Below are 19,872 nucleotides of genomic sequence, written 5' to 3' on the forward strand. Positions count from 1 at the left end.
AGAGAGAGAGAGAGAGAGAGAGAGAGAGAGAGAGAGAGAGAGAGAGGCAAGAAAAATAAAGAGAAAAAAAAATAGGCTTTAATCTGCACTGAGCCCATCAGTTTTCTTTCTGGAGGTGGGATAGCATTTTTCATCATGAATCCTTTGGAATTGTCTTGGATCATTGTATTGATTGGTTGCTGGGTCTTTCAGAATTGATGATCATTGATGCTATTGCTATATATATTGTTCTCCTGGTTTTGCTCACTTCATCTTTCATCAGTTCATGTATATCTCAGGTTTTTCTGAAACCATCTTCTTCATTTTTACAGCATAACAGTATTCCATCACAATCATATATACAACTTGTTTAGCCATTCCCCAACTGATGGGCATCCTTGACTTATAATTCTTTGCCATCACAAAAAAAGCTGCTATAAATATTTTTGTACATATAGGTAAATCCATCAAATTGTTTTTCTTCATAATGTCATTGTATAAATTGTTTTCCTAGTTCTGTTCACTTCACACTGCATCATTTCATTGATATATTCACAGTTTCCCTTGAAACTGTCCATTTTGTCATTTATGGTGCACTAATAATAATACATTACATTCATGGACCAATTTGTTTAGCCATTTCCTAATCATGGGGATACTTTTAGTTTCCAATTTTGAGTTAACCTGAAACATATAGGTCCTTTTTCTTTTTCTTTGATCTTTTTGGGGTATTGGCCTCATAGTGATATAACTGAGTCAAAGCATATGTATGGTTTAATGACTTTTGGGGCATTGTTCTAAATTGCTTTTTAGAATGGCTGGACCAAGTCACAGCTCCATTACCAGTACACAGTCTGCCTGTTTTCTTGAAGGCCCTCCAACATTTGTCATTTTCCTCTTACTATCTTTGTGAATTTGATGACTGTAAGGTGGAACCTCAGACTTCTTTTTTTTTTTTTTGTGAGGCAATTGGGGTTAAGTGACTTGCCTAGAGTCACACAGCTAGTAAGTGTTATGTGTCTGAGGCCAGATTTGAACTCAGGATAAATTTTACTGATACATTTTATTTTAATTTTTTTCTTTTTTTGGTGAGGTCAATTGGGGTTAAATGACTTGCCCAGTGTCACACAGCTAGTGAGTTATATGTCTGAGGCCACATTCGAACTCAGGTCCTCCCGACTTCAGGGCTGGTGCTCTATCCACTGCGCCACCAAGCTGCCTCTTCAGACTTCTTTTAATGTGCATTTCTCTATTTAAGATTTGTAACTTTTTTTGTATAGTTTTGAAAGCTTTGTTTTCTTCCTTTGAAAACTACCTGTTTATATCATATCCTTTGGCCATTTTTCTATTGGAGAATGTTTCTTATTGCTATACATTTGAATATGTTCCGTGTATATCTTATAAACAAAACTTTTTTTGAATAATATTTTATTTTTTCCACAATTGCATGTAAAAACAATCAGCACTCATTTTTTGAAATTTTGAGTTCCAAAGCTCTCCCTTCTTCCTTTCCTTCTTCTCTCTCTGAGATGGTAAGCAGTTTGATATAGGTTATACATGTGCAATCATGCAAAACATATTTCCATGTTAATCATGTCGTGAAAGAAAACACAGACTGAAAAACCAAACCAAACCCCAAACACCACAAAATAAGTAAATAGTATGCTTCGATCTGTATTCCTACTCCATCAGTTCTTTCTCTGGATTTGGATAGCATTTTTCATCATTAGTCCTTTGGAATTGTGTTATATCATTGCAATGTTGAGAATAACTAAGTCATTCACAGTTGATCATTGCATAGTATTGCTGTTACTACATACAATGTCCTCCTGGTTCTGCTCACTTCACTTTGATGAAACTTTTCTTAGAGAAACTTGCTGCAAAGATTTTTCCCCCAGTTATGTTCCTTCTCATTTGAACTGTATTAATTTTGTTTGTGCATCTGTTTGTGTCATCTGTTTTCTCCTCTATTCCTTTTTTGGTTATAAACTGTACCTTATTGACAAATTTATTATTATTTATTATTATTATTATTGTTATTATTACAATCTCTTCTGTTCTCTTGTCTTGATCTTCTTTCTCGGTCTAACCCTAATTTGGGAATAAAACCAACCAAAGGTGGGAGAAATCAGAGCCTCTTTCTAATTGACTTTTGGAGAGTGGTATGCTTCCCCAGGTGTAATGAGACCTAGGGGACTGTGGGCACCTTCCCCTGAAACACCTTTGATCTTGGAGGACAATTGATCCCCTTCCATGCTTTCTCAGCCCACACATTATCCCCTTGCTCCTTGTGCCTGTAGATTTAGTCACTAGCTCAGTGGGTTGCCCCTGCTAAAATCCCAGGAGGAAAGACTGTTTGCCAGGTGCTTCTCCAAACAAATTTTAACATGTCTGCTGCATGTTATTTTAGACAAGTGACTTATATCCCCAGTGTTCCCTATTGTTAATGAAGGTTATGTTTCTCATTCACTGAGGGTTCACTTTTTAGTACTAGGGCCATATCAGGGTTGAAGGCACAATATAAGGATCATATTTTAATATGATGTGGATTTATTGCTATTGAGTCATTGACTCTTGGTAACCCCATTTGGGATTTTCTTGCAAAGACATTAGAGTGGTTTGCCATTTCCTTCTCAAGCTTATTTTACAGATGAGGAAACTGAGTCAAGAAAGGTTAAGTGACTTTCCCAGGGTCACACAGCTAGTAAGTATCTGAAGCTGGATTTGAACTCAGATCTTCCTGACTCTAGACCCAAGGCTCTATCCATTGCACCACCTAGCTGCCCTAGCTGTAATGTTATTACAGCTTATTATTGATGTCAAATATGCATCACCCAAGAATGATGTCAGTGAAACCAAGAGTGACCAGTTTTCAGGATAACACTAGCAAAGTATAGACATTTCTACTTGCATTATTTATTTGTGTTATTATTGTTACTTTTGTTTTTAATATTAACTGGTTCAGTGAAAATAGTGTTGAATTTGTAAACAAAAGATGTGAATACGAATCCTGACTGCCACTATACTGTATGTGTGATCATGGATGATTCCCCCCCCCCGTTTGATCTATGGTTTTCACATCTGTAGAATCAGAGCATTGAATGAGGTGACTTCTAAGATCTCTGCCAGCTCTAAATCTGATTGTATTTAGCTGTACACAGGACCCAGATTATTACGGCTCATGAGAGCCCATTGTGGAATATTCAGGGTGAGCATTGATGCCTCAGAAATCCAGCAAACTGCTACAAATCACGACTTGATTTATTGTTTTATTGACTTGAGAAGGTGATGAAGTAAATGTTAATGATGTAAATGAAATTTAAAAGGATCTTATGGGCACGTTTCCACCCAGAGACATTGTTAAGCATTCACCACCTCACCTCTGTTTGTATTGCAGAAGTGTTTTAAAGTTTACAAAGTACTTTTCCTGCAAACAACTTTGTAAGGTCAGGAAGATATTATTACCATCTCCATTTTTTAAGGTGCAGAAACTGATGCTCAGTGAGATGAAATCAGGTGTTCTGAATCTGAGCCCAACATTCCTTTCAATACCACATTGGAGGAGACTGGAGATTATCATTTGTGGTGAGATTTACACAACAGAGAAAGTTGTTTTTCGACCTCCTCATCTTCAAGCTCCTCCAAGTTTAGCCAACTAGGTGCTACTGTAGGGAAAGCAGTGGGCCAGGAGTCTGGAACTCCTGAGTTAAAATCTGGCCTAAGGTGATAGCTTTATGTAGTCACTTAGCCTCAGTTTCCTTATCTGTAAATTGGGGATAATAATAGCACTTACCTCTCAGGGTTTTTATGAGGATCAAATGGGTTAATATTTGTAAAGTGCTTAGCCTGGTGTCTGGCCCATAGTAAGCATTACATAAATGTTAACTATTGTTATTATTGCCAGAGTTGCTGCAAGAAACTTCTTAGAACCAGAAACTACCTCAGTGAAGGGAGATAGAAATAGTGAAAAAGGCAAATAAGTGAAACATTTTATAATAATGGTAGTATCCCATAGAGTTAGGAATTGAGGTAGAATATTACAAAGAAACACAAAATATGGTCTCTCCTATTTTCACCCTCCACACCCTATGTTCCCACCAACCTAAAAACTTGTAGGGGAATGGCAAGAGGAAAGGGGGGTGTTCAAATTTGAGATTTTCTTTTCCTTTTAAGGCCACGTATAGAATATACTCACTTTGAGGGTAGGGATTGTTTCAATTGTGTCTTTGTTTCTCTGTTTCCTGGCATAGTATCTGGTATTAGCAGGAGCTCAACAGATGCTTGCTTTATTAAATTTTAAAAAGTGTGTGTGGTGGAGAGCAGGGGTGACATTCAGAAGTAGGGGAAGGAAATTAAAGCACTGAAAACAAAAAACAAAAAACAAAAAAAAGTAATTCTTTTCACCTACCTCCTTGCTTCTCCCATCACCCCAACCTTTAACAAAACTTAGCCATTTCTTAGGATACCATATCCCCATTGATCCATTTGGCTTAATGTTCCTGCTAATTCGGGTTTGCTTTTCTGTTTTCCAGGAAAATTTGGCACAGGAATTCAGTCTTATTTCTCCTTCCTTCGCTTTCTGGTCATATTGAACTTGGTGATATTTATTATCATTTTTTTGTTTATTTTGCTCCCAATCATCCTTACCAAGTACAAGATTACTGACAGCACCTTCCTGATTGTCCCTTCTAATGAAGTAGGTGAGTCATCTAACAGATAATTTGTTAATTCCCAAACCCATACCTTGTTTTCCAGGGTGTTCATGTGCCCAAGAAAACACCATCTCATATAGTAGGACAAGAAAGGTACCATCAGAATTGAAGCATAAGCTAGGCCTATCTATGAAAATAGGATAGATGCTTTTCATCTAGCCTTTTATCCATTCACTTCTCCCTTAAGAAATAATTTTTGCTTTTTTTTTTTTTTTTTAACAGATATGCGATGCAAAGTATACCCAATGAATAGTACTGGACTCATTTACTTCTATACTTACATGATAGATTTGCTTTCAGGCACTGTAAGTATTTTCTCTTTCCCTCTCCCTCTCTCTCTCTCTCCCTGCCCTCTGTCCACATAGGATGTCACACCCTTACCTGCAGGTGCTCTACCCAAAGGGAATGTAAATTTTAATCTCTGAAACTTTTTTTTCTTTCTTTCTTAAAGACCAGCCTTAACCCCAAGTCACTTTGCCTCTCATTGATTGGCCAACAATAGGTCCCACTGCCCTCCCTTGCTTAAATCCAAGTACAGCAACTAATCCCCTTTTCATTTTCTAAACAAATCAAACCAGCTCCCCCACTCTCTAGGTTTCTTTCCTCTTGGACAAACTTCAAGCTTACAGCTTAGAGACATATCAAAATGTAGAGCTGCAAACTATGAGCTATCCTTCCCAGCTGAGAAGAGACAAGCAGATATCAGATTCTCACTGGTTGCCCATCTCCTTTCCCTGAGTTGAAAAAGAAGGTAGAATTAGAAGAATAAATAAGTATCCTATCATTCCTTATTGAGATTTTCTTAGACTTGAAAAGCACTTACTCCCAGGGTAGTTGTGAGGATTAAATGAGATATTGGTAAAGTGCTTTGCAAATCTTGAAGTGCTATACAAATGGCTGCTTGTTATTGATAGTGTTGTTGTTATTATGATGATTCTATTCTTCAGATTAAGTTAACAGTCTGGGAAAAGAGTTTTGCCTTTCTTTATATCCCCAGAATTTAACATAATGCCCAGCACATAGTCAGGTTTAATAAATACTTGTTGACTAACTGACCTCAAAGCAGTAAACCTCTTAAAGTCATAAGGAACCTTAGATATCATCTGGTCTAGCTCCCTCATTTGACTAGGAAAGAACAAGTCCAGAGGTTTGAAGTGCTCCAGGTCACAAAGCTAGCTAATAGCATGATGAGGCTAGAGCTCAGGTCTGCTTTCTCCTAGATTGGTTCTCTTTCTACTATATTGCCTTTCTGACTGACGGGTGCAGAAATGGAAAAATGAGTTCTCTCCCCAGGACTGAACTGAAATCCTTTGGCAATGCTTAATAGGAAGAGTTTTTCTAGATTAGAATAGCTCTGGTTACTGACCTCCTTTTAGGGAGATAATCTCATACTGTGCCCTTTGCCCTATTTTATTCAGGGTTTCTTGGAATGGACCAGCCTGTTTTATGGCCATTATACCGTAGATGGGGTAAAATTCAAAAACTTCACGTATGATTTGCCCCTCGCCTATTTGCTGAGCACAGTGGCTTATTTAGCATTGAGTCTTCTCTGGATAGTGAAAAGGTAAATTCTACTACACTATTGTTTGTTTATTTCTCAAGACTGCTGCATTTTGAAGCCAAGGCCACAGGCAAGAGGTTCCATTAACCTCTTGGAGGTGGGTGGGCCTGTCAAAGAAATCTGGGCATCTGTGCAAAATGACACTTTTCCTTCCTGAGCATCATTTGTAAAGGTGGAGTTCGTGAGCAAGCAACAATTGAGAAGGTTGGATTAGATGATCTCAAAGATCTGTTATAATTCTAAAATTCTTTGATATTTCTTAATGTCCCCAGTTAACTGTATAAGCCTTCTTTTGATCTATATATATGTTAAGGGTTCTTAACCTTTATTGTGTCATGGATCCTTTTGGCAATGTGGTAAAAACTATAGATTTCTTCTCAGAAGAAAGTTTTCAAATACATAAAATAAAGTAAATAACATTACAAAGGAAACCAATTATATTGAAATGCAGTTTTTAAAATATAAAGTTCATGGACTCCAAGTTAAGAACATTGATATATAATTGAATTTTAGCATTTTGTTTTGTTTTGCTTTATTTTTTTACATTGTGACCCTAAAGGTTATAATGACTCTGGAATATGAAAAGAGAAAGACATTTCCACTGATGTAAATGGGGCATTCAGTACATTTGGCTAGCACTGATATTCCCATTCACATAGGAATAGTGTCTGGTCCTTTGATTTCATTGGTATAGGGAACTCCCAGATGAGAGAATTCCCTCTTCCAATGTAGGTCAACATCTTTGCAATTTATAGTTTTAGATAGGTGTGTAGGTCACTGAAAGGTGAATTTCCAAAGGTCACATAGCCAGTATGGGTCATTGGCAAAGCTTGTATTCAAAGCCAGTTCATTTTCCACTATACCATGGTGCCCCTCCATATTCATCATCCCACTAGAAACTGAGTGACTATTTATCTAATAACATTGTAGAGAATTTTTCATATTCAGGCACAGTTTGGACTAGATATAGCCTCCAAGGTCCCTTCCATCTTGAAATCCTGTGATCTTTCAAATGTGGAATGTACTCCCTCTTCCTCTTCATCTCCTCTTCCTTCAAGCCTCAACTTAGGAACTTCCTTTTCCACGAATCACACAAGTCAAAGTGTGAAATCTGTCTGAATATCTTCTTTTGCCTTCCTATCACATTCTACCTTGTTGCATATGTATTTGTGTTCATTTCCTGTTCCACTTTCTTCTCCACCCCCAATATATTATAAAAGTTCCTTGGGCTCAAGGGACTGTGTCATTTTTCATCTTGGCATTTTCAGTATCAAACATAGTATCTAGTTGATTCTGAATAAGTTTTGTTAAATTGAGTCAAATAGGTTGTTGAATAGTTTCAGAAAATGCAAGAAAATTTAGATTTTAAAAGAGCAACAGTTTTGCAATTTTTCCACGGGTAATAGAAAGTACTGTGTTTCTGGGGCAGTTAGGTGGCGAAGGGGATAGAGTGCTAGACCTGGAGTCAGAAAGACCTGAGTTCCAGTGTGGTATTAGACACTTCCTAGCTGTGTGACCCTGGCCAAGTCACCTCACCTTGTTTGCTTCAGTTCCTCGTTTGTAAAATGAGCTGGAGAAGGAAATGGCAGACCACTACAGTAGCTTTGCCAAGAAAACCCCAAATGGGGTCATGAAGAGTCAGACAGGACTAAAAATGATTGAACAACAAACTCTTTCTATTGAATGGAATGAAGGAAGGAGAGAAGGAAGGAAGGAGGGAAGGAAAATATTTATTTAGCACTGTATGCCAGACACAGTGCTAAACACTGGGGATAAAAATGCAAAAAAACAAGTGCTTGCCTTCAAAGAGCTTGCATTCTAATCAGGGAAGACAACACATAGGAGAGTGATGACTAAGGTGGGATATTTTGATCTGGAAAGTTGTAAGGAGAGTGAGCGGAGCCTTAAGAGAACAGACTGATGAACCCTTTCCTGGAGCAATGAAAATTCATAGGAACACAAATCTAGAGCTGAAAGGGATCTCAAGAGGCCATCTAGTCCAACCTTTTTTTTTTTTAACAGATGAGGAAACTGAGGCCCAGGAAGGTTAAGTGAATTGCTGGAGGTCACAAAAGTACTAAATGTCAGAGGTAGGATTTGAACCTAGATCCTGTAACTCCAGAGCTCATATTCTGAGGTGATTTAATTATGATTCTGAAATTGGAAAGGGATTTGGGAGGGTCAGAGGGCGTGAGTGCGGCAGCTTAGGGGCCAGCAAGAGAAGAGCCAGAGAGTAGAATTAGGCATGCCTGGAGCTGAGCATAGACATGAAGGGGGACTAAGACAACCATCAATTAGGTTCTTTATGACAGACTACATATTCATCTTTTTTTTTTTTTTTTAAACAGGTCTGTGGAAGGATTCAAGCAAAACTTGGTGCGAAGTGAAGAACAATATCAGAGCTACTGTAACAAAATCTTTGCTGGCTGGGACTTCTGTATCACAGACGAGACAACCGCCAAGCTCAAGCACAGCAGTATACAGTATGAGCTTAAAGTGAGTCTTGTCAATTTTGACTATCATTGTGGATTCCTGAAAGGTTAAATCAGCTTTAGATTTTGGGGGGAGGGGACAAGGGCCGGTGGAACTCCTTTTAACTCTTTCATAGATCATTTTCTGTGGATTATCCCTGAGATACAACAAAGAGCACTGGCCCCGAAAGGGACCCGTTGTCTGGAGATAAAGGAGTGATTCAGAGAGGGAACAGACAGGAAAAAGGAGGTGATGGTAGCCCCACCAAACACCCCCACTCCTCCCCTACAAAAAAAATAAAACCAAGACAAAACAACCAACACCTAAGAGGCTTAAGCACAATCTGCTCATAGTCCCCACCTGGTACTAAAGCAGTGCAAGCATGACTAATATGGCTGCCTAAGCAACAATTCCTTCCTTCTTCCTCTTAGCCCCTTCCTTTCCCCCTTTTCCTTTTCTTCTTTCTTTTCTCTCCTTCTCTCCTTTCCTTTTCTCCTTCTTTCCTTTCTTTTTCTCTTCAAAACTGCTCTTGCTAATATTTTAATGTGATTTCACCAAGATAAATATGTTCACAGGTATGTGTTGGAGGAGAGGCTGGTATGCCCACACAGTGTGACTATACTCAAATGCTTAGACACTCCCCTCTCTGCTATGAGCCTCCTGTTTCCTATGTGCTGTGAAGAAAATGTGGCAGAAGAAACACAATGTGTGACATGAGAAACCAGCCTGGAAGGAGGAAGAAAGGAGACAGACTGTAAATGGAAGGGAGAGATGCTCTTTTGGAATATTCTTTTAAATTCCAGAATGGAGTTGTGGCATTTTTCATTCTAGATCAGGAGGTCTTAACTTATGGTTAAGATTTCAGAGGGGCTCCATAAACTTGTATGGGAAAGAAAATTTAATTTTTATTTTCACTAATCTCTAACTGAAATTCAGCAGTTCGTTTAATTAAGATTTTTTAAAAAAATTTTCTGAGAAGGGGTCCATAGGCTTCACCAGACTATCAAAGGGATTCAATGACACACATACCAAGTTAAAAATGTGCAGTTCTAGATAGGCTCTGTTTTGTAAATGTAAATTCTGGGTCTCTTTTCTAACCTGCTGCCCAAAGAAACATCCTAGACATACATACAGGGGAAAATTGGTTGGTTGTTGTCCTTCTTGCTCCAAGAGGACCAACATGGCATTACTATTCAAGGTACGGTGTGTCCAACTGTGGCTGATGAGACCAGTATGAGCTCTGAAGGCTCTACCACACATCTGGCACAGATAGTCCACATGAAGATTTGAAGTGGATATGTCTAAGTTTGCTCATCTCGCTTTTCTTTTGAGCTACCAAAATTCTGCTTTGCTTAAAGAGCATAGCACCTTCTTTGATGCGGGCACTCCGTAACGGACAGTCCTGTGCCATTGTCTCCCCCAGTCCAAAGTTCTTCAGAGAGATGTTGAGTGTCCTTGTATTGCTTCTTCTGGCCCCTGTGTGAGTTGTTCATAAAATAATTTTTTAGGTAAACGTATGTTTGGCATTCAAGCAGTATGAGATCTGTGCTCTCCGTAGTAGAGTTTGACAGTTTTGGCTGTTTGGTAGTTCAGCTCAAGAAAGTACCTCAGTGTTCAGAACCTTATACTGCCAGGTGATCTTCAGAATTGTCCTAAGACAATTCAAATGGAAGCAATTCAGTTTCCTGGCATGGCACTGGTTTACTGTCAGGTTTCACAGACATACAACATTGAGGTCAGCACAGTGGCCCTGTAGTCCTTCAGTTTGGTTGTCAGTCTAATATCTCTTCTTTTCCACACTTTTCCTTTGGAGCCTCCCAAACACTGAGCTAGATCTGGTAATGTGTGCATCAACCTCATCATCTATGTGTACATCCATGAAAAGTATACTGTCAAGGTAATTGAACTTATCCACAGAATTCAGAATTTCTCCTGGGAGAGAATCTAGAAGGGGGAACCTCCTCTTTGAACTTTTACATTCTCTAGAGGCTTCTTGGGGGAATAATTCTTATACTAAAAGTGTTCCAGGAAAATCTAATTCAAAAGTAGGTAGCCTCTGGTCCGATGCCACAGTATAATCTTAGTCCATCATTGGTGGCCTTCTCTATGCCACTCCTTGCTCTTTATGTCTCCCTTTCTCCTTCTTGACCCTTTCTTTTCTCCTCTTCATTCATGCAATTAAGTCTGTTGGATATTGTATAGTCTCATCAGTGTCACTCAGAGCTAAAAAGTTTCCTGATGATTGCATCTCAACTCATGCATTTCCCATGCACCTTCATTGGGTGTATGCTCTGTTCTCTTAGTTGAAAATCCACCTATGAGTTATCCTTGTCTTCTCTGTCTTCCCTCCTCATCATGTAGGCATTTAGAAATATTTAGCTAGGACATTAACTGAAGGCTCTCTAACAAATCTTCTCCCACAATCCAGCACTTTTATAGCCTTCCTTCTTCCCCCCAAACTTTAGACAATCAAAGAATAATGCTGAATATGTGTTGAGTGGAGAGTACTTGACTTCATGAATAGGAAAGCTACAAAGAAAGAAGATACCAGGTCTGAGACCTTGAAAAGGGGTTGCTGAGTCATTAAGTCATTCTTTTTTTTTTAAATTAATTTATTTTGATTTATTAACAATCACTTCCATAAGCTTTTGAGTTTTAAATATTTCTCCCCCTCCCTCCCCACCTGCCTTCCCAAAATGGCATGCAATCTGATATAGGCTATACATACACATTCCTATTAAATATATTTTAACATTAGTGATGTTGTAAGTAAGAATTAGAACCAATAGGGGGAGCCACCAGAAAGAGGAAACAAAACACAACAGAAAAAAAAAATAGCAAATAGTATGCTTCAATTTGCATTCAAACTCCATAGTTTTTTCTTTGGATGTGGATAGCATTTTCCCTCACGAGGCCTTTGGAGGTGTCTTAGGTCCTTGTATTGTTGAGAAGGATTAAGTCTATCAATATTAGTCATCACACAACGTGGCTGTTACTGTGTACAACATTCTCTTGGTTCTGCTCACTTCACTCAGCATCAGACCATACAAGTCTTTCCAGGTTTTTCTGAAGTCTGCCTGTTCATCGTTTCTTATAGCACAATAGTATTCCATTACATTCATATACCACAACTTGTTCAGCCATTCCCCAATTGATGGGCATCCTCTCAGTTTCCAATTCTTTGCCACCACAAAAAGAGCTGCTATAAATATTTTTGTACATGTAGGTTAAGTCATTTTTTAATGTGTGGACTTAGATTTAGACAATGGCTTGGATTCTCCATATAAAAAAATTTTTTTAAAATTAATTTATTTTTAGTTTTAAACATTCACTTCCATAAGCTTTTAGTTTTAAATTTTCTCCTCTTTTCCCTTCTCCCCCTTAACTTCACCCCCAACAGCATACATTCTGATATAGGCTCTACATATATATTCTTATTAAACATTTTCACATTAGTCATGTGGTAAAGAAAAATTAGAACCAATGGGAGGAACCACAAGAAAGAAGAAACAAAACAAAACAACAACAAAAAAGAGAGCAAATAGCATGCTTCAATCTGTGTTCAGATTCCATAGTTCTTTCTCTGGATGTGGACAGCATTTTTCATTGTGAGTCTTTTGGACTTGTCTTAGATCATTGCATTGCTGAGAAGAGCCAAGTCTATGAAAGTTAGCCATTGGACAATGCGACTGTTACTATGTACAATGACCTGCTGGTTCTGCTCACTTCATTCAGCATCAGTTCATATAAGCCTTTCCAGGTTTTTCTGAAGTCTGCCTGCTCATCATTTCTTATAGCACAATAGTATTGCATTACATTCATATGCCACAACTTCTTCAGTCATTCCTCAATTGATGGGCATCCCCTCAATTTCCAAATCTTGGCCACCACAAAAAAAGCTGCTACAAATATTTTTGTACATGTGGGTCCTTTTCCCATTTGTATGATCTCTTTGGGATACAGCCCTAGAAGGGCTATTGCTGAGTCAAAGGGTATGCACATTTTTATAGCCCTTTGGGCATAGTTCCAAATTGTTCTCCAGAATGGTTGGATCAGTTCACAACTCCACCAACAATGCATTAATGTTCCAATTTTCCCACATCTTCTCCAACATTTATCATTTTCCTGTTTTGTCATGTTAGCCTATCTGATAGGTGTGATGTGGTACCTCAGAGTTGTTTTGATTTGAATTTCTCTAATCAGTAGTAATTTAGAGCATTTTTTCATATGATTATAGATAGCTTTAATTTCTTCATCTGAAAACTACCTGTTCATATTCTTTGACCATTTATCAATTGGGGAATGACTCATATTCTTATATATTTGACTCAGTTCTCTATATATACATTAGAAATGAGGCCTTTAGCAGAGACATTGGCTATAAACATTGTTTCCCAGCTTTCTGCTTCCCTTCTAATCTTGGTTGCACTGTCTTTGTTTGTGCAAAAACTTTTCAATTTAATGTAATCAAAATCATCTGTTTTGCATTTCAAAATGTTCTCCATCTCTTGTTTGGTCATAAATTTTTCCCTTCTCCATAGGTCTGACAGGTAAGCGATTCCTTGCTCTCCCAGTTTGCTTACAGTGTCAGCCTTTATATCTAAATAATGTACCCATTTTGACTTTATTTTGGTATAGGGTGTAAGATGTTGGTCTATGCCTAGTTTCTGCCATACTATTTTCCAGTTTTCCCCACAGTTTTTGTTAAATAGTGAGTTGTTATTCCAGAAGCTGAAGTCTTTGGATTTATCAAACAGTAGATTACTATATTCATTGACTATTGTGTCTTATATACCTGATGTATTCCACTGATCCACCACCCTATTTCTTAGCCAGTACCAAGTAGTTTTGATGATTGCTGCTTTATAATACAATTATAAGATCTGGTATGGCTAGGCGACTTTCCCTTGCATTTCTTTTCATTAATTCCTTTGATATTCTTGACCTTTTGCTCTTCTAGATGAATTTTGTTGTTATTTTTTCTAGCTGTATAAAATAATTTTTTGGTAGTTTGATTGGTATGGCACTGAATAAGTAAATTAATTTAGGTAGAATTGTCATTTTTATTACATTAGCTTGGCTATCCATGAGCAACTGTTTTCCCCCATCTATTTATGCTTTTTTCTCTCTTTTCTCCCTATCCCTTCTCACTAGTGTTTTGCTTTTGACCACTGGCTTTCTCAATCTGCCCTAGCTTCTATCAGCCCCTTCCCTTTTCTTTCTACTTTTCCCTCCTACTTCTTTTAGGGTGAGTTAGATTTCTATACCTAACTGATTATGTTATTCCCTCTTTGATCCAAATCTAACAAGAGTAAGGTTCAAACAATGCTCATCTGTCTCCCTTCTTTTCCTCTACTGTATGTAGTAGGTCTTTGTGCCACTTCATGTGATGTAATTTACCCTTTTCTGACTCCTCCTTTCCTTTTTTCTCAGTATAATCCTTTTCCACCACTTAATTTGATTTTTTATCATCACATCAAAGTCAAGTTATACCCACACCCTCTGTTTATGTATACCCCTTCTAAATAAAAGATACAGTTCTCAAGAGTTACAAGTATCATCTTCCCTTGCAGGGATGTAAACAGTTTACCCATAATGAATAACATATTGTTGTTGTTTTTTCTTTCCTGTTTACCTCTTTATGCCTCTCTCTGTCTCTCTTTTTTTAGGCAAGTGACTTGCCCAGGGTCACACAGCTAGTAAGTGTCAAGTGTTTGGTCTGAGGCCGGATTTGAACTCAGATTCTCCTGACTTCAGGGCCGGTGCTCTGTCCACTGCACCACCTAGCTGCCCCTTTATGTCTCTCTTGAGTCTTGTATTTGAAGATCAAATTTTCTATTGAGCTCTGATCTTTTGTCCATCTCCTCCCTTGAAAAATTCTGATCAGTGTCGTTGGGTAGTTGATCCTTGGTTGTAATCCAAGCTTCTTTGCCTTACAGAATATCATATTCCAAGCTCTCCAATCTTTTAATGTAGAAGCTGCGAGGTCCTGTGTAATCCTGACTGTGGTTCCACGATATGTTTCTTTCTGGCTGCTTGTAATATTTTCTCTTTGATCTCATAATTTTGAAATTTGGCTACAATATTTCTTGTTATTTTCAATTTGGGATCTCTTTTAAGAGGTGATAAGTGGATTCTTTCAATTTCTATTTTCCCTCTGGTTCTAGGACCTCAGGGCAGTTTTACTTGATGATTTATTGGAAGATGAAAGATTTTGTACCTCCTTTTTCATTTGGCCCATTTTACTTTTTAAGGAGTTCTTTTCAGTGAGTTTTTGTGTCTCCTTTTCCATTTGGCCAATTCTACTTTTTAAGAGGTTCTTTCTTCAGTGTTCTTTCTTCAGTTCTTTTTTTTTGTCCCATTGTATTTTTAAGGACTTGTTTTCTATAGTCAATTTTTGTCCTTCCTTTTCCAAGCTATTGACCTTCTCTTGCATACCTCTCATTTCTTTTCCCAATTTTTCTTCTACCTCTTTTACTTGACTTTTAAAATCCTTCTTAAGCTCTTCCAAGGAGACTTTTTGGGCTTGAGACCAGTTTATATTCCCTTTGAGGTTTTGGATGTGGGTATATTGACAATGTGTCCTCTTCTGAATCTGTCTCCATAGTAAGAATCTGTAGTCAATATCTGTTTCTGCTTTTTGCTCATGGTGTTTGCCTATTCTCTTGCTTTTAAAGTTGAGCTCTCCTGCTGGAGCATAGGGGACACTGACCCAAGCTTCTTGTGCTGGCGGTCAAGGACCTGGTCACTGGCTTTGTGTGCTGGGCCCTCAGGTGCTGGCAGCCAGAGAATGTAGGGGTCTGGTAGTTTACCTGGTGCTGAACTGGGGTCAGCAACACTGAAGCTCTTGGTGGGAGAAGGGGGAGGTGGTTCTGGCCCTTGGACAATGTCTGCTCACCTGGAATGCTTTGAAGCACTGGAGGGTGGGGGTGGGGTGCAGCCAACATGGCAGAATAATCCAGCCTCAGACACTTGACACTTACTAGCTGTGTGACCCTGGGCAAGTCACTTAACCCTATTTCCTTACCAAAAAAAGCAAAAAAAAAAAAGTCAACTAATTGGCTAGGAAAATGAGCAAACAACGGAAAAAATTCAGACTATAGAATCTTACTTTGGTTACAAGGAAGATCAAAATATACCCTCAAAAGAAGATAACAAAGTCAAAGCTCCTACATCCAAAGTCTCCTAGAAAAATATGAATCGGTCTTGGATTTTGAAAATGAAGCAAGAGAAGCAAAGGAAAAATTGGGAAGAGTAATGAAAGTGATGCAAGAAAATCATGAAAAAGAATCCAACAGCTTGCTAAAGGAGAACCAAAAAATTACTGAAGAAAATAACACCTTAAAAAATAGACTAGACCAAATGGCAAAAGAGATCCAAAAAGCCAATGAGGAGAAGAATGCCTTAAAAAGCAGAATTGGCCAAATGGAAAAGAAGATCCCAAAGCTCACTGAAAAAAATAATTCTTTAAAAATTAGAATGGAGTAAATGGATGCTAATGACTCTATGAGAAATCAAGAAATTATAAAACAAAACCAAAAGAATGAAAAAATGGAAAACAATATGAAATATCTCACTGGAAAAACAACTGACCTGGAAAATAGATCTAGGAGAGAGAATTTGAAAATTATTGGACTACCTGAAAGCCGTGACCAAAAAAAGAGCCCACACATCATCTTTCAAGAAATTGTCAATGAAAACTGCTCTGATATTCTAGAACCAGAGGGTAAAATAGAAATTGAAAGAATTTACTGACTACTTCCTGAGAGAGATCCCAAAAGGAAAACTCCTAGGAATATTATAGGCAAATTTCAGATTTCCCAGGTCAAGGAGAAAATGTTGCAAACAGCCAGAAAGAAACAATCCAGGTATTGTGGAGCTACATTCAAGATAACCCAAGATTTAGCAGCTTCTTTTACATTAAAGGATTGGAGAGCTTGGAATATGATATTTTGGAGGGCAAAGGAGCTTGGATTACAACCAAGAATCACCTACCCAGCAAAACTAAGTATAATCCTTCAGGGGGAAAAATGGACATTCAATGAAATAGAGGATTTTCAAGCATTCTTGATGAAAAGACCAGAGCTGAACAGAAAATTTGACTTTCAAATATAAGATTCCAGAGAAGCATGAAAAGGTAAACAGGAAAGAGAAATCATAAGGGACTTATTAAAGTTAAACTGAAAGATGATATTTGTAACTCATGAGATCTTTCTCATTATTACAGCAGTTGTAGGGAATATATATATATACATAATTGACTATAAAAGGATGATACCTAAAAGATAAAATTAAAGGGTGAAAGAGGAATGTACTGGGAGAAGGAGAAAGGGAGAGATAGAATGGGGTAAGTTATCTCACATAAAACAGGCAAGAAAAAGTTTTTACAGTGGAGAGGAAGAGGAGGGAGGTGAAGGGGAATGAGTGAACCTTACTCTTATCAAATTTGGTTTAAGGAGGGAATAACATACACACTCATTTGGGTATGGAAATCTATCTTACCCTACAAGAAAGTTGGGGGGAAGGGGATAAGAGAGGGAGGGTGATAGAAGGGAGGTCAGATTGGGGGGGGGTAATCAGAAGCAGACACTTTTGAGGAGGAACAGTAGTCAAAGAAGAGAACAGAATAAATGGGGGTGGAGTGGATAGGATGGTGGGCAATATAGTTAGTGTTTCATAACATGACTATTATGGAAGTATTTTGCATGATTACACATGTATTACCTATATAAAATTGCTTTCCTTCTCAATGAGGGTGGTGGAGAGGGAGGAAGGGAGAGAAACTGGAACTCAAAGTTTTAAAAACAAATATTTCAAAAATTGTTTTTACATGCAACTGGGAAATAAGATGTACAGGCAATGGGGTGTAGAAATCTATTTTACCCTACAGGACAATAGAAGGGGAAGGGAATCAGACAAGGAGAAGGGGTGATAGAAGGGAGGTCAGATTGGGGGAAGGGGTAATCAGAATCCATGCCATCATGGGGTGTGGGGAGGAGAAAGACGGGTAGAAAATATGGACCTCAAAATCCTGTGGAAGTGAATGCTGAAAACAAAAAATAAATAAATTAATTAAAATTTTAAAAAAATGAAGCACTGGATAATTTGGTTGCTGGAGAGTGCCTGCCTCTCTAGAGTTGTGCTTCCCGGAGTTGTGCTTCCTAGAGTTGTGCTGAAGCACAAAGAAGTTTGGCTGCTAGAGGACACCTGCCTGCTGGCACACGAGGTGGTTTTTGAGCTGGAGTCTACTGGCTCCCCTGCCTGTGCCAAGGTACTCGGGGGTCCTGGTTTAGGTGCTTGCCTGCTCCACCACCCTGGGGCTCAGGATCTCCCCTTGGTTTGCTGAGGTGGGCCTTGCTGTTGGCATGCTGTTTTGTACTGCTTCCCTTCCACTAGAGTGAGAGGGACCTTTCCTGTTAGTCCCCCAAGCTTCCCAGGCTACAAGACTGCTGCATCCCATCTTTCTACTGATTCAGCTGTTCCAGGATTTTTCCTGGGGTGATATTTTCTGAGTTTTTAGAGTTCAATAAGGGAGAGTGAGAGTGACTTCTTACTCTGCCATCTTGGCTCCCAGAAGTCCATATTCAAATCCAGTCCTCTTAAGAATGATTTTTTTTTTTTTGTTCCTTAGACAGACTTGGTGGAAGAAAGAATAAGGCTAAAAGTAGCACAGAGAACTCCTGAAGAAACCTTACGGATTTATAGTCTCAGAATGCTTTTGAATGCTATAGTTATAACTGTACTGGCAGCATGCTTTTATGCAATCTATGAAGCAACTATATTCTCCCAAGAACACATGAAAAAGGTAACTCACTTTTTTCTCCCCAAAATTTAAGTTGTAATTAAAAGAATTCATGAAATAGAACATGGGCTTTATTTATGTCCAGAGTTGGGGACCAGAATACCTGAATTTTCTCCCCACTTATGATTCCCTATGCTGGTCATTTAAAGTCTGTGACACTAATGATTAGTCACTCAACAAGCATTTATTAAGCCCTTACTATGTGCCAGACACTGTGCTAAACTTGTAGAATACTAATACAACCAGAAAAAAAATTCAGTCCCTGCTCTTAGAGGCTTTAAAATCTAATGAGTATAGACCACACGTAAAAGGAAGCTGAAAAGGAGAGGGCAAATAAGAAGAAGGAAAAAAAAGAATGTCAAGTCCAGAGTGTAACCTAGAGAAGATGGTCAGGGGCCTTCTCCTTAAATAGAGGTTCTAGGAGGAGCCATCCCATCATAGGGTAAGGATACTTCCACTGTGTGAATTCCAGGGCTGGAGTGAGACTTCAGGATATAGAACTGGGGCATTGTAGGTATCTGGAGTGGAATAAAGCAGGCAGTGAGATTATATAATTTTGGGGGGGGGGGCGCTAGGCAATGGGGTTAAGTGACTTGCCCAAGATCACACAGCTAGTAAGTGTCAAGTGTCTGAGGCTGGATTTGAACTCAGGTCCTCCTGAATCCAGGGCCAGTGCTCTATCCACTGCACCACCTAGCTGCCCCAGATGTTATATAATTTAAAGTGAACAACTAGTTACATAACTTTCAACAGAGTACATCAGGCAAACAGAGCCTTTGTAAAAATGAATGGAAAGTAGGAGAGGTATCAGAATTCTTATTGGTCAGATGATGTTTGTGAAATGGAAATAGAGGTCCAGGGAATTTCTAGAGGGTGTTCCTACCAACTTGGGATTCACAAAAGGCAGTTTCACATGTTATAGAGCAGTCAGTTAGAAGTCAAGACTACATGGGTTCTCCCACTAACTGGCTAGTTGACTTAGGACACCACCCTGGATCTCAGTTTCCTCACCTATAAAGTTAAGAGATTGAACTAAATATTATTTAAAGTCTCATCCAGCTTAGACTTTCTTTAGTTCTGTGACCACACTGTTTTGCAGCCAGTCATTTATCTTGACAGAGTTGAAATCTTTTGCCTTCCTAGGAGATTAACAAAATGATATTTGGAGAGAACCTTCTCATCCTCTATCTTCCCTCCATTGTAATTACACTGGCCAACTTTATCACTCCCATTATCTTCTCCAAGATCATTCACTATGAAGACTATTCACCAGCCTTTGAGATCAGGTTGACTCTCCTCAGGTAAATGATTGACTTGGCTCAGTTCAGCCAAGTCAATGTATCAAC

General features: G+C 38.5%; 1 protein-coding gene across 4 annotated transcripts in view; it reads left to right on the forward strand.

Moving 5' to 3' along the window:
• Positions 1 to 19,872, forward strand: part of LOC114051936 (transmembrane channel-like protein 7) — a 71,169-nt gene that overhangs the window by 25,302 nt on the left and 25,995 nt on the right. For 3 of the 4 annotated variants that reach the window (XR_003570199.1, XM_027874359.1, XM_027874360.1), the window contains exons 4-9: positions 4,512 to 4,679; positions 4,914 to 4,996; positions 6,110 to 6,255; positions 8,601 to 8,748; positions 18,356 to 18,529; positions 19,670 to 19,827. Coding sequence is in view for 3 of the 4 variants with exons in the window: in XM_027874359.1 (XP_027730160.1) it covers positions 4,512 to 4,679; positions 4,914 to 4,996; positions 6,110 to 6,255; positions 8,601 to 8,748; positions 18,356 to 18,529; positions 19,670 to 19,827 (877 nt within the window). In the remaining variant the exon portion in view is untranslated. The remainder of the gene's footprint in view (positions 1 to 4,511; positions 4,680 to 4,913; positions 4,997 to 6,109; positions 6,256 to 8,600; positions 8,749 to 18,355; positions 18,530 to 19,669; positions 19,828 to 19,872) is intronic. The other variant, XM_027874361.1, reaches the window with a different exon arrangement.

The sequence above is a fragment of the Vombatus ursinus genome, unplaced genomic scaffold (genome assembly GCF_900497805.2).
Source record: "Vombatus ursinus unplaced genomic scaffold, bare-nosed wombat genome assembly UNPS02014807.1, whole genome shotgun sequence".
In the NCBI taxonomy this organism is placed as follows: Eukaryota; Metazoa; Chordata; class Mammalia; order Diprotodontia; family Vombatidae; genus Vombatus; species Vombatus ursinus.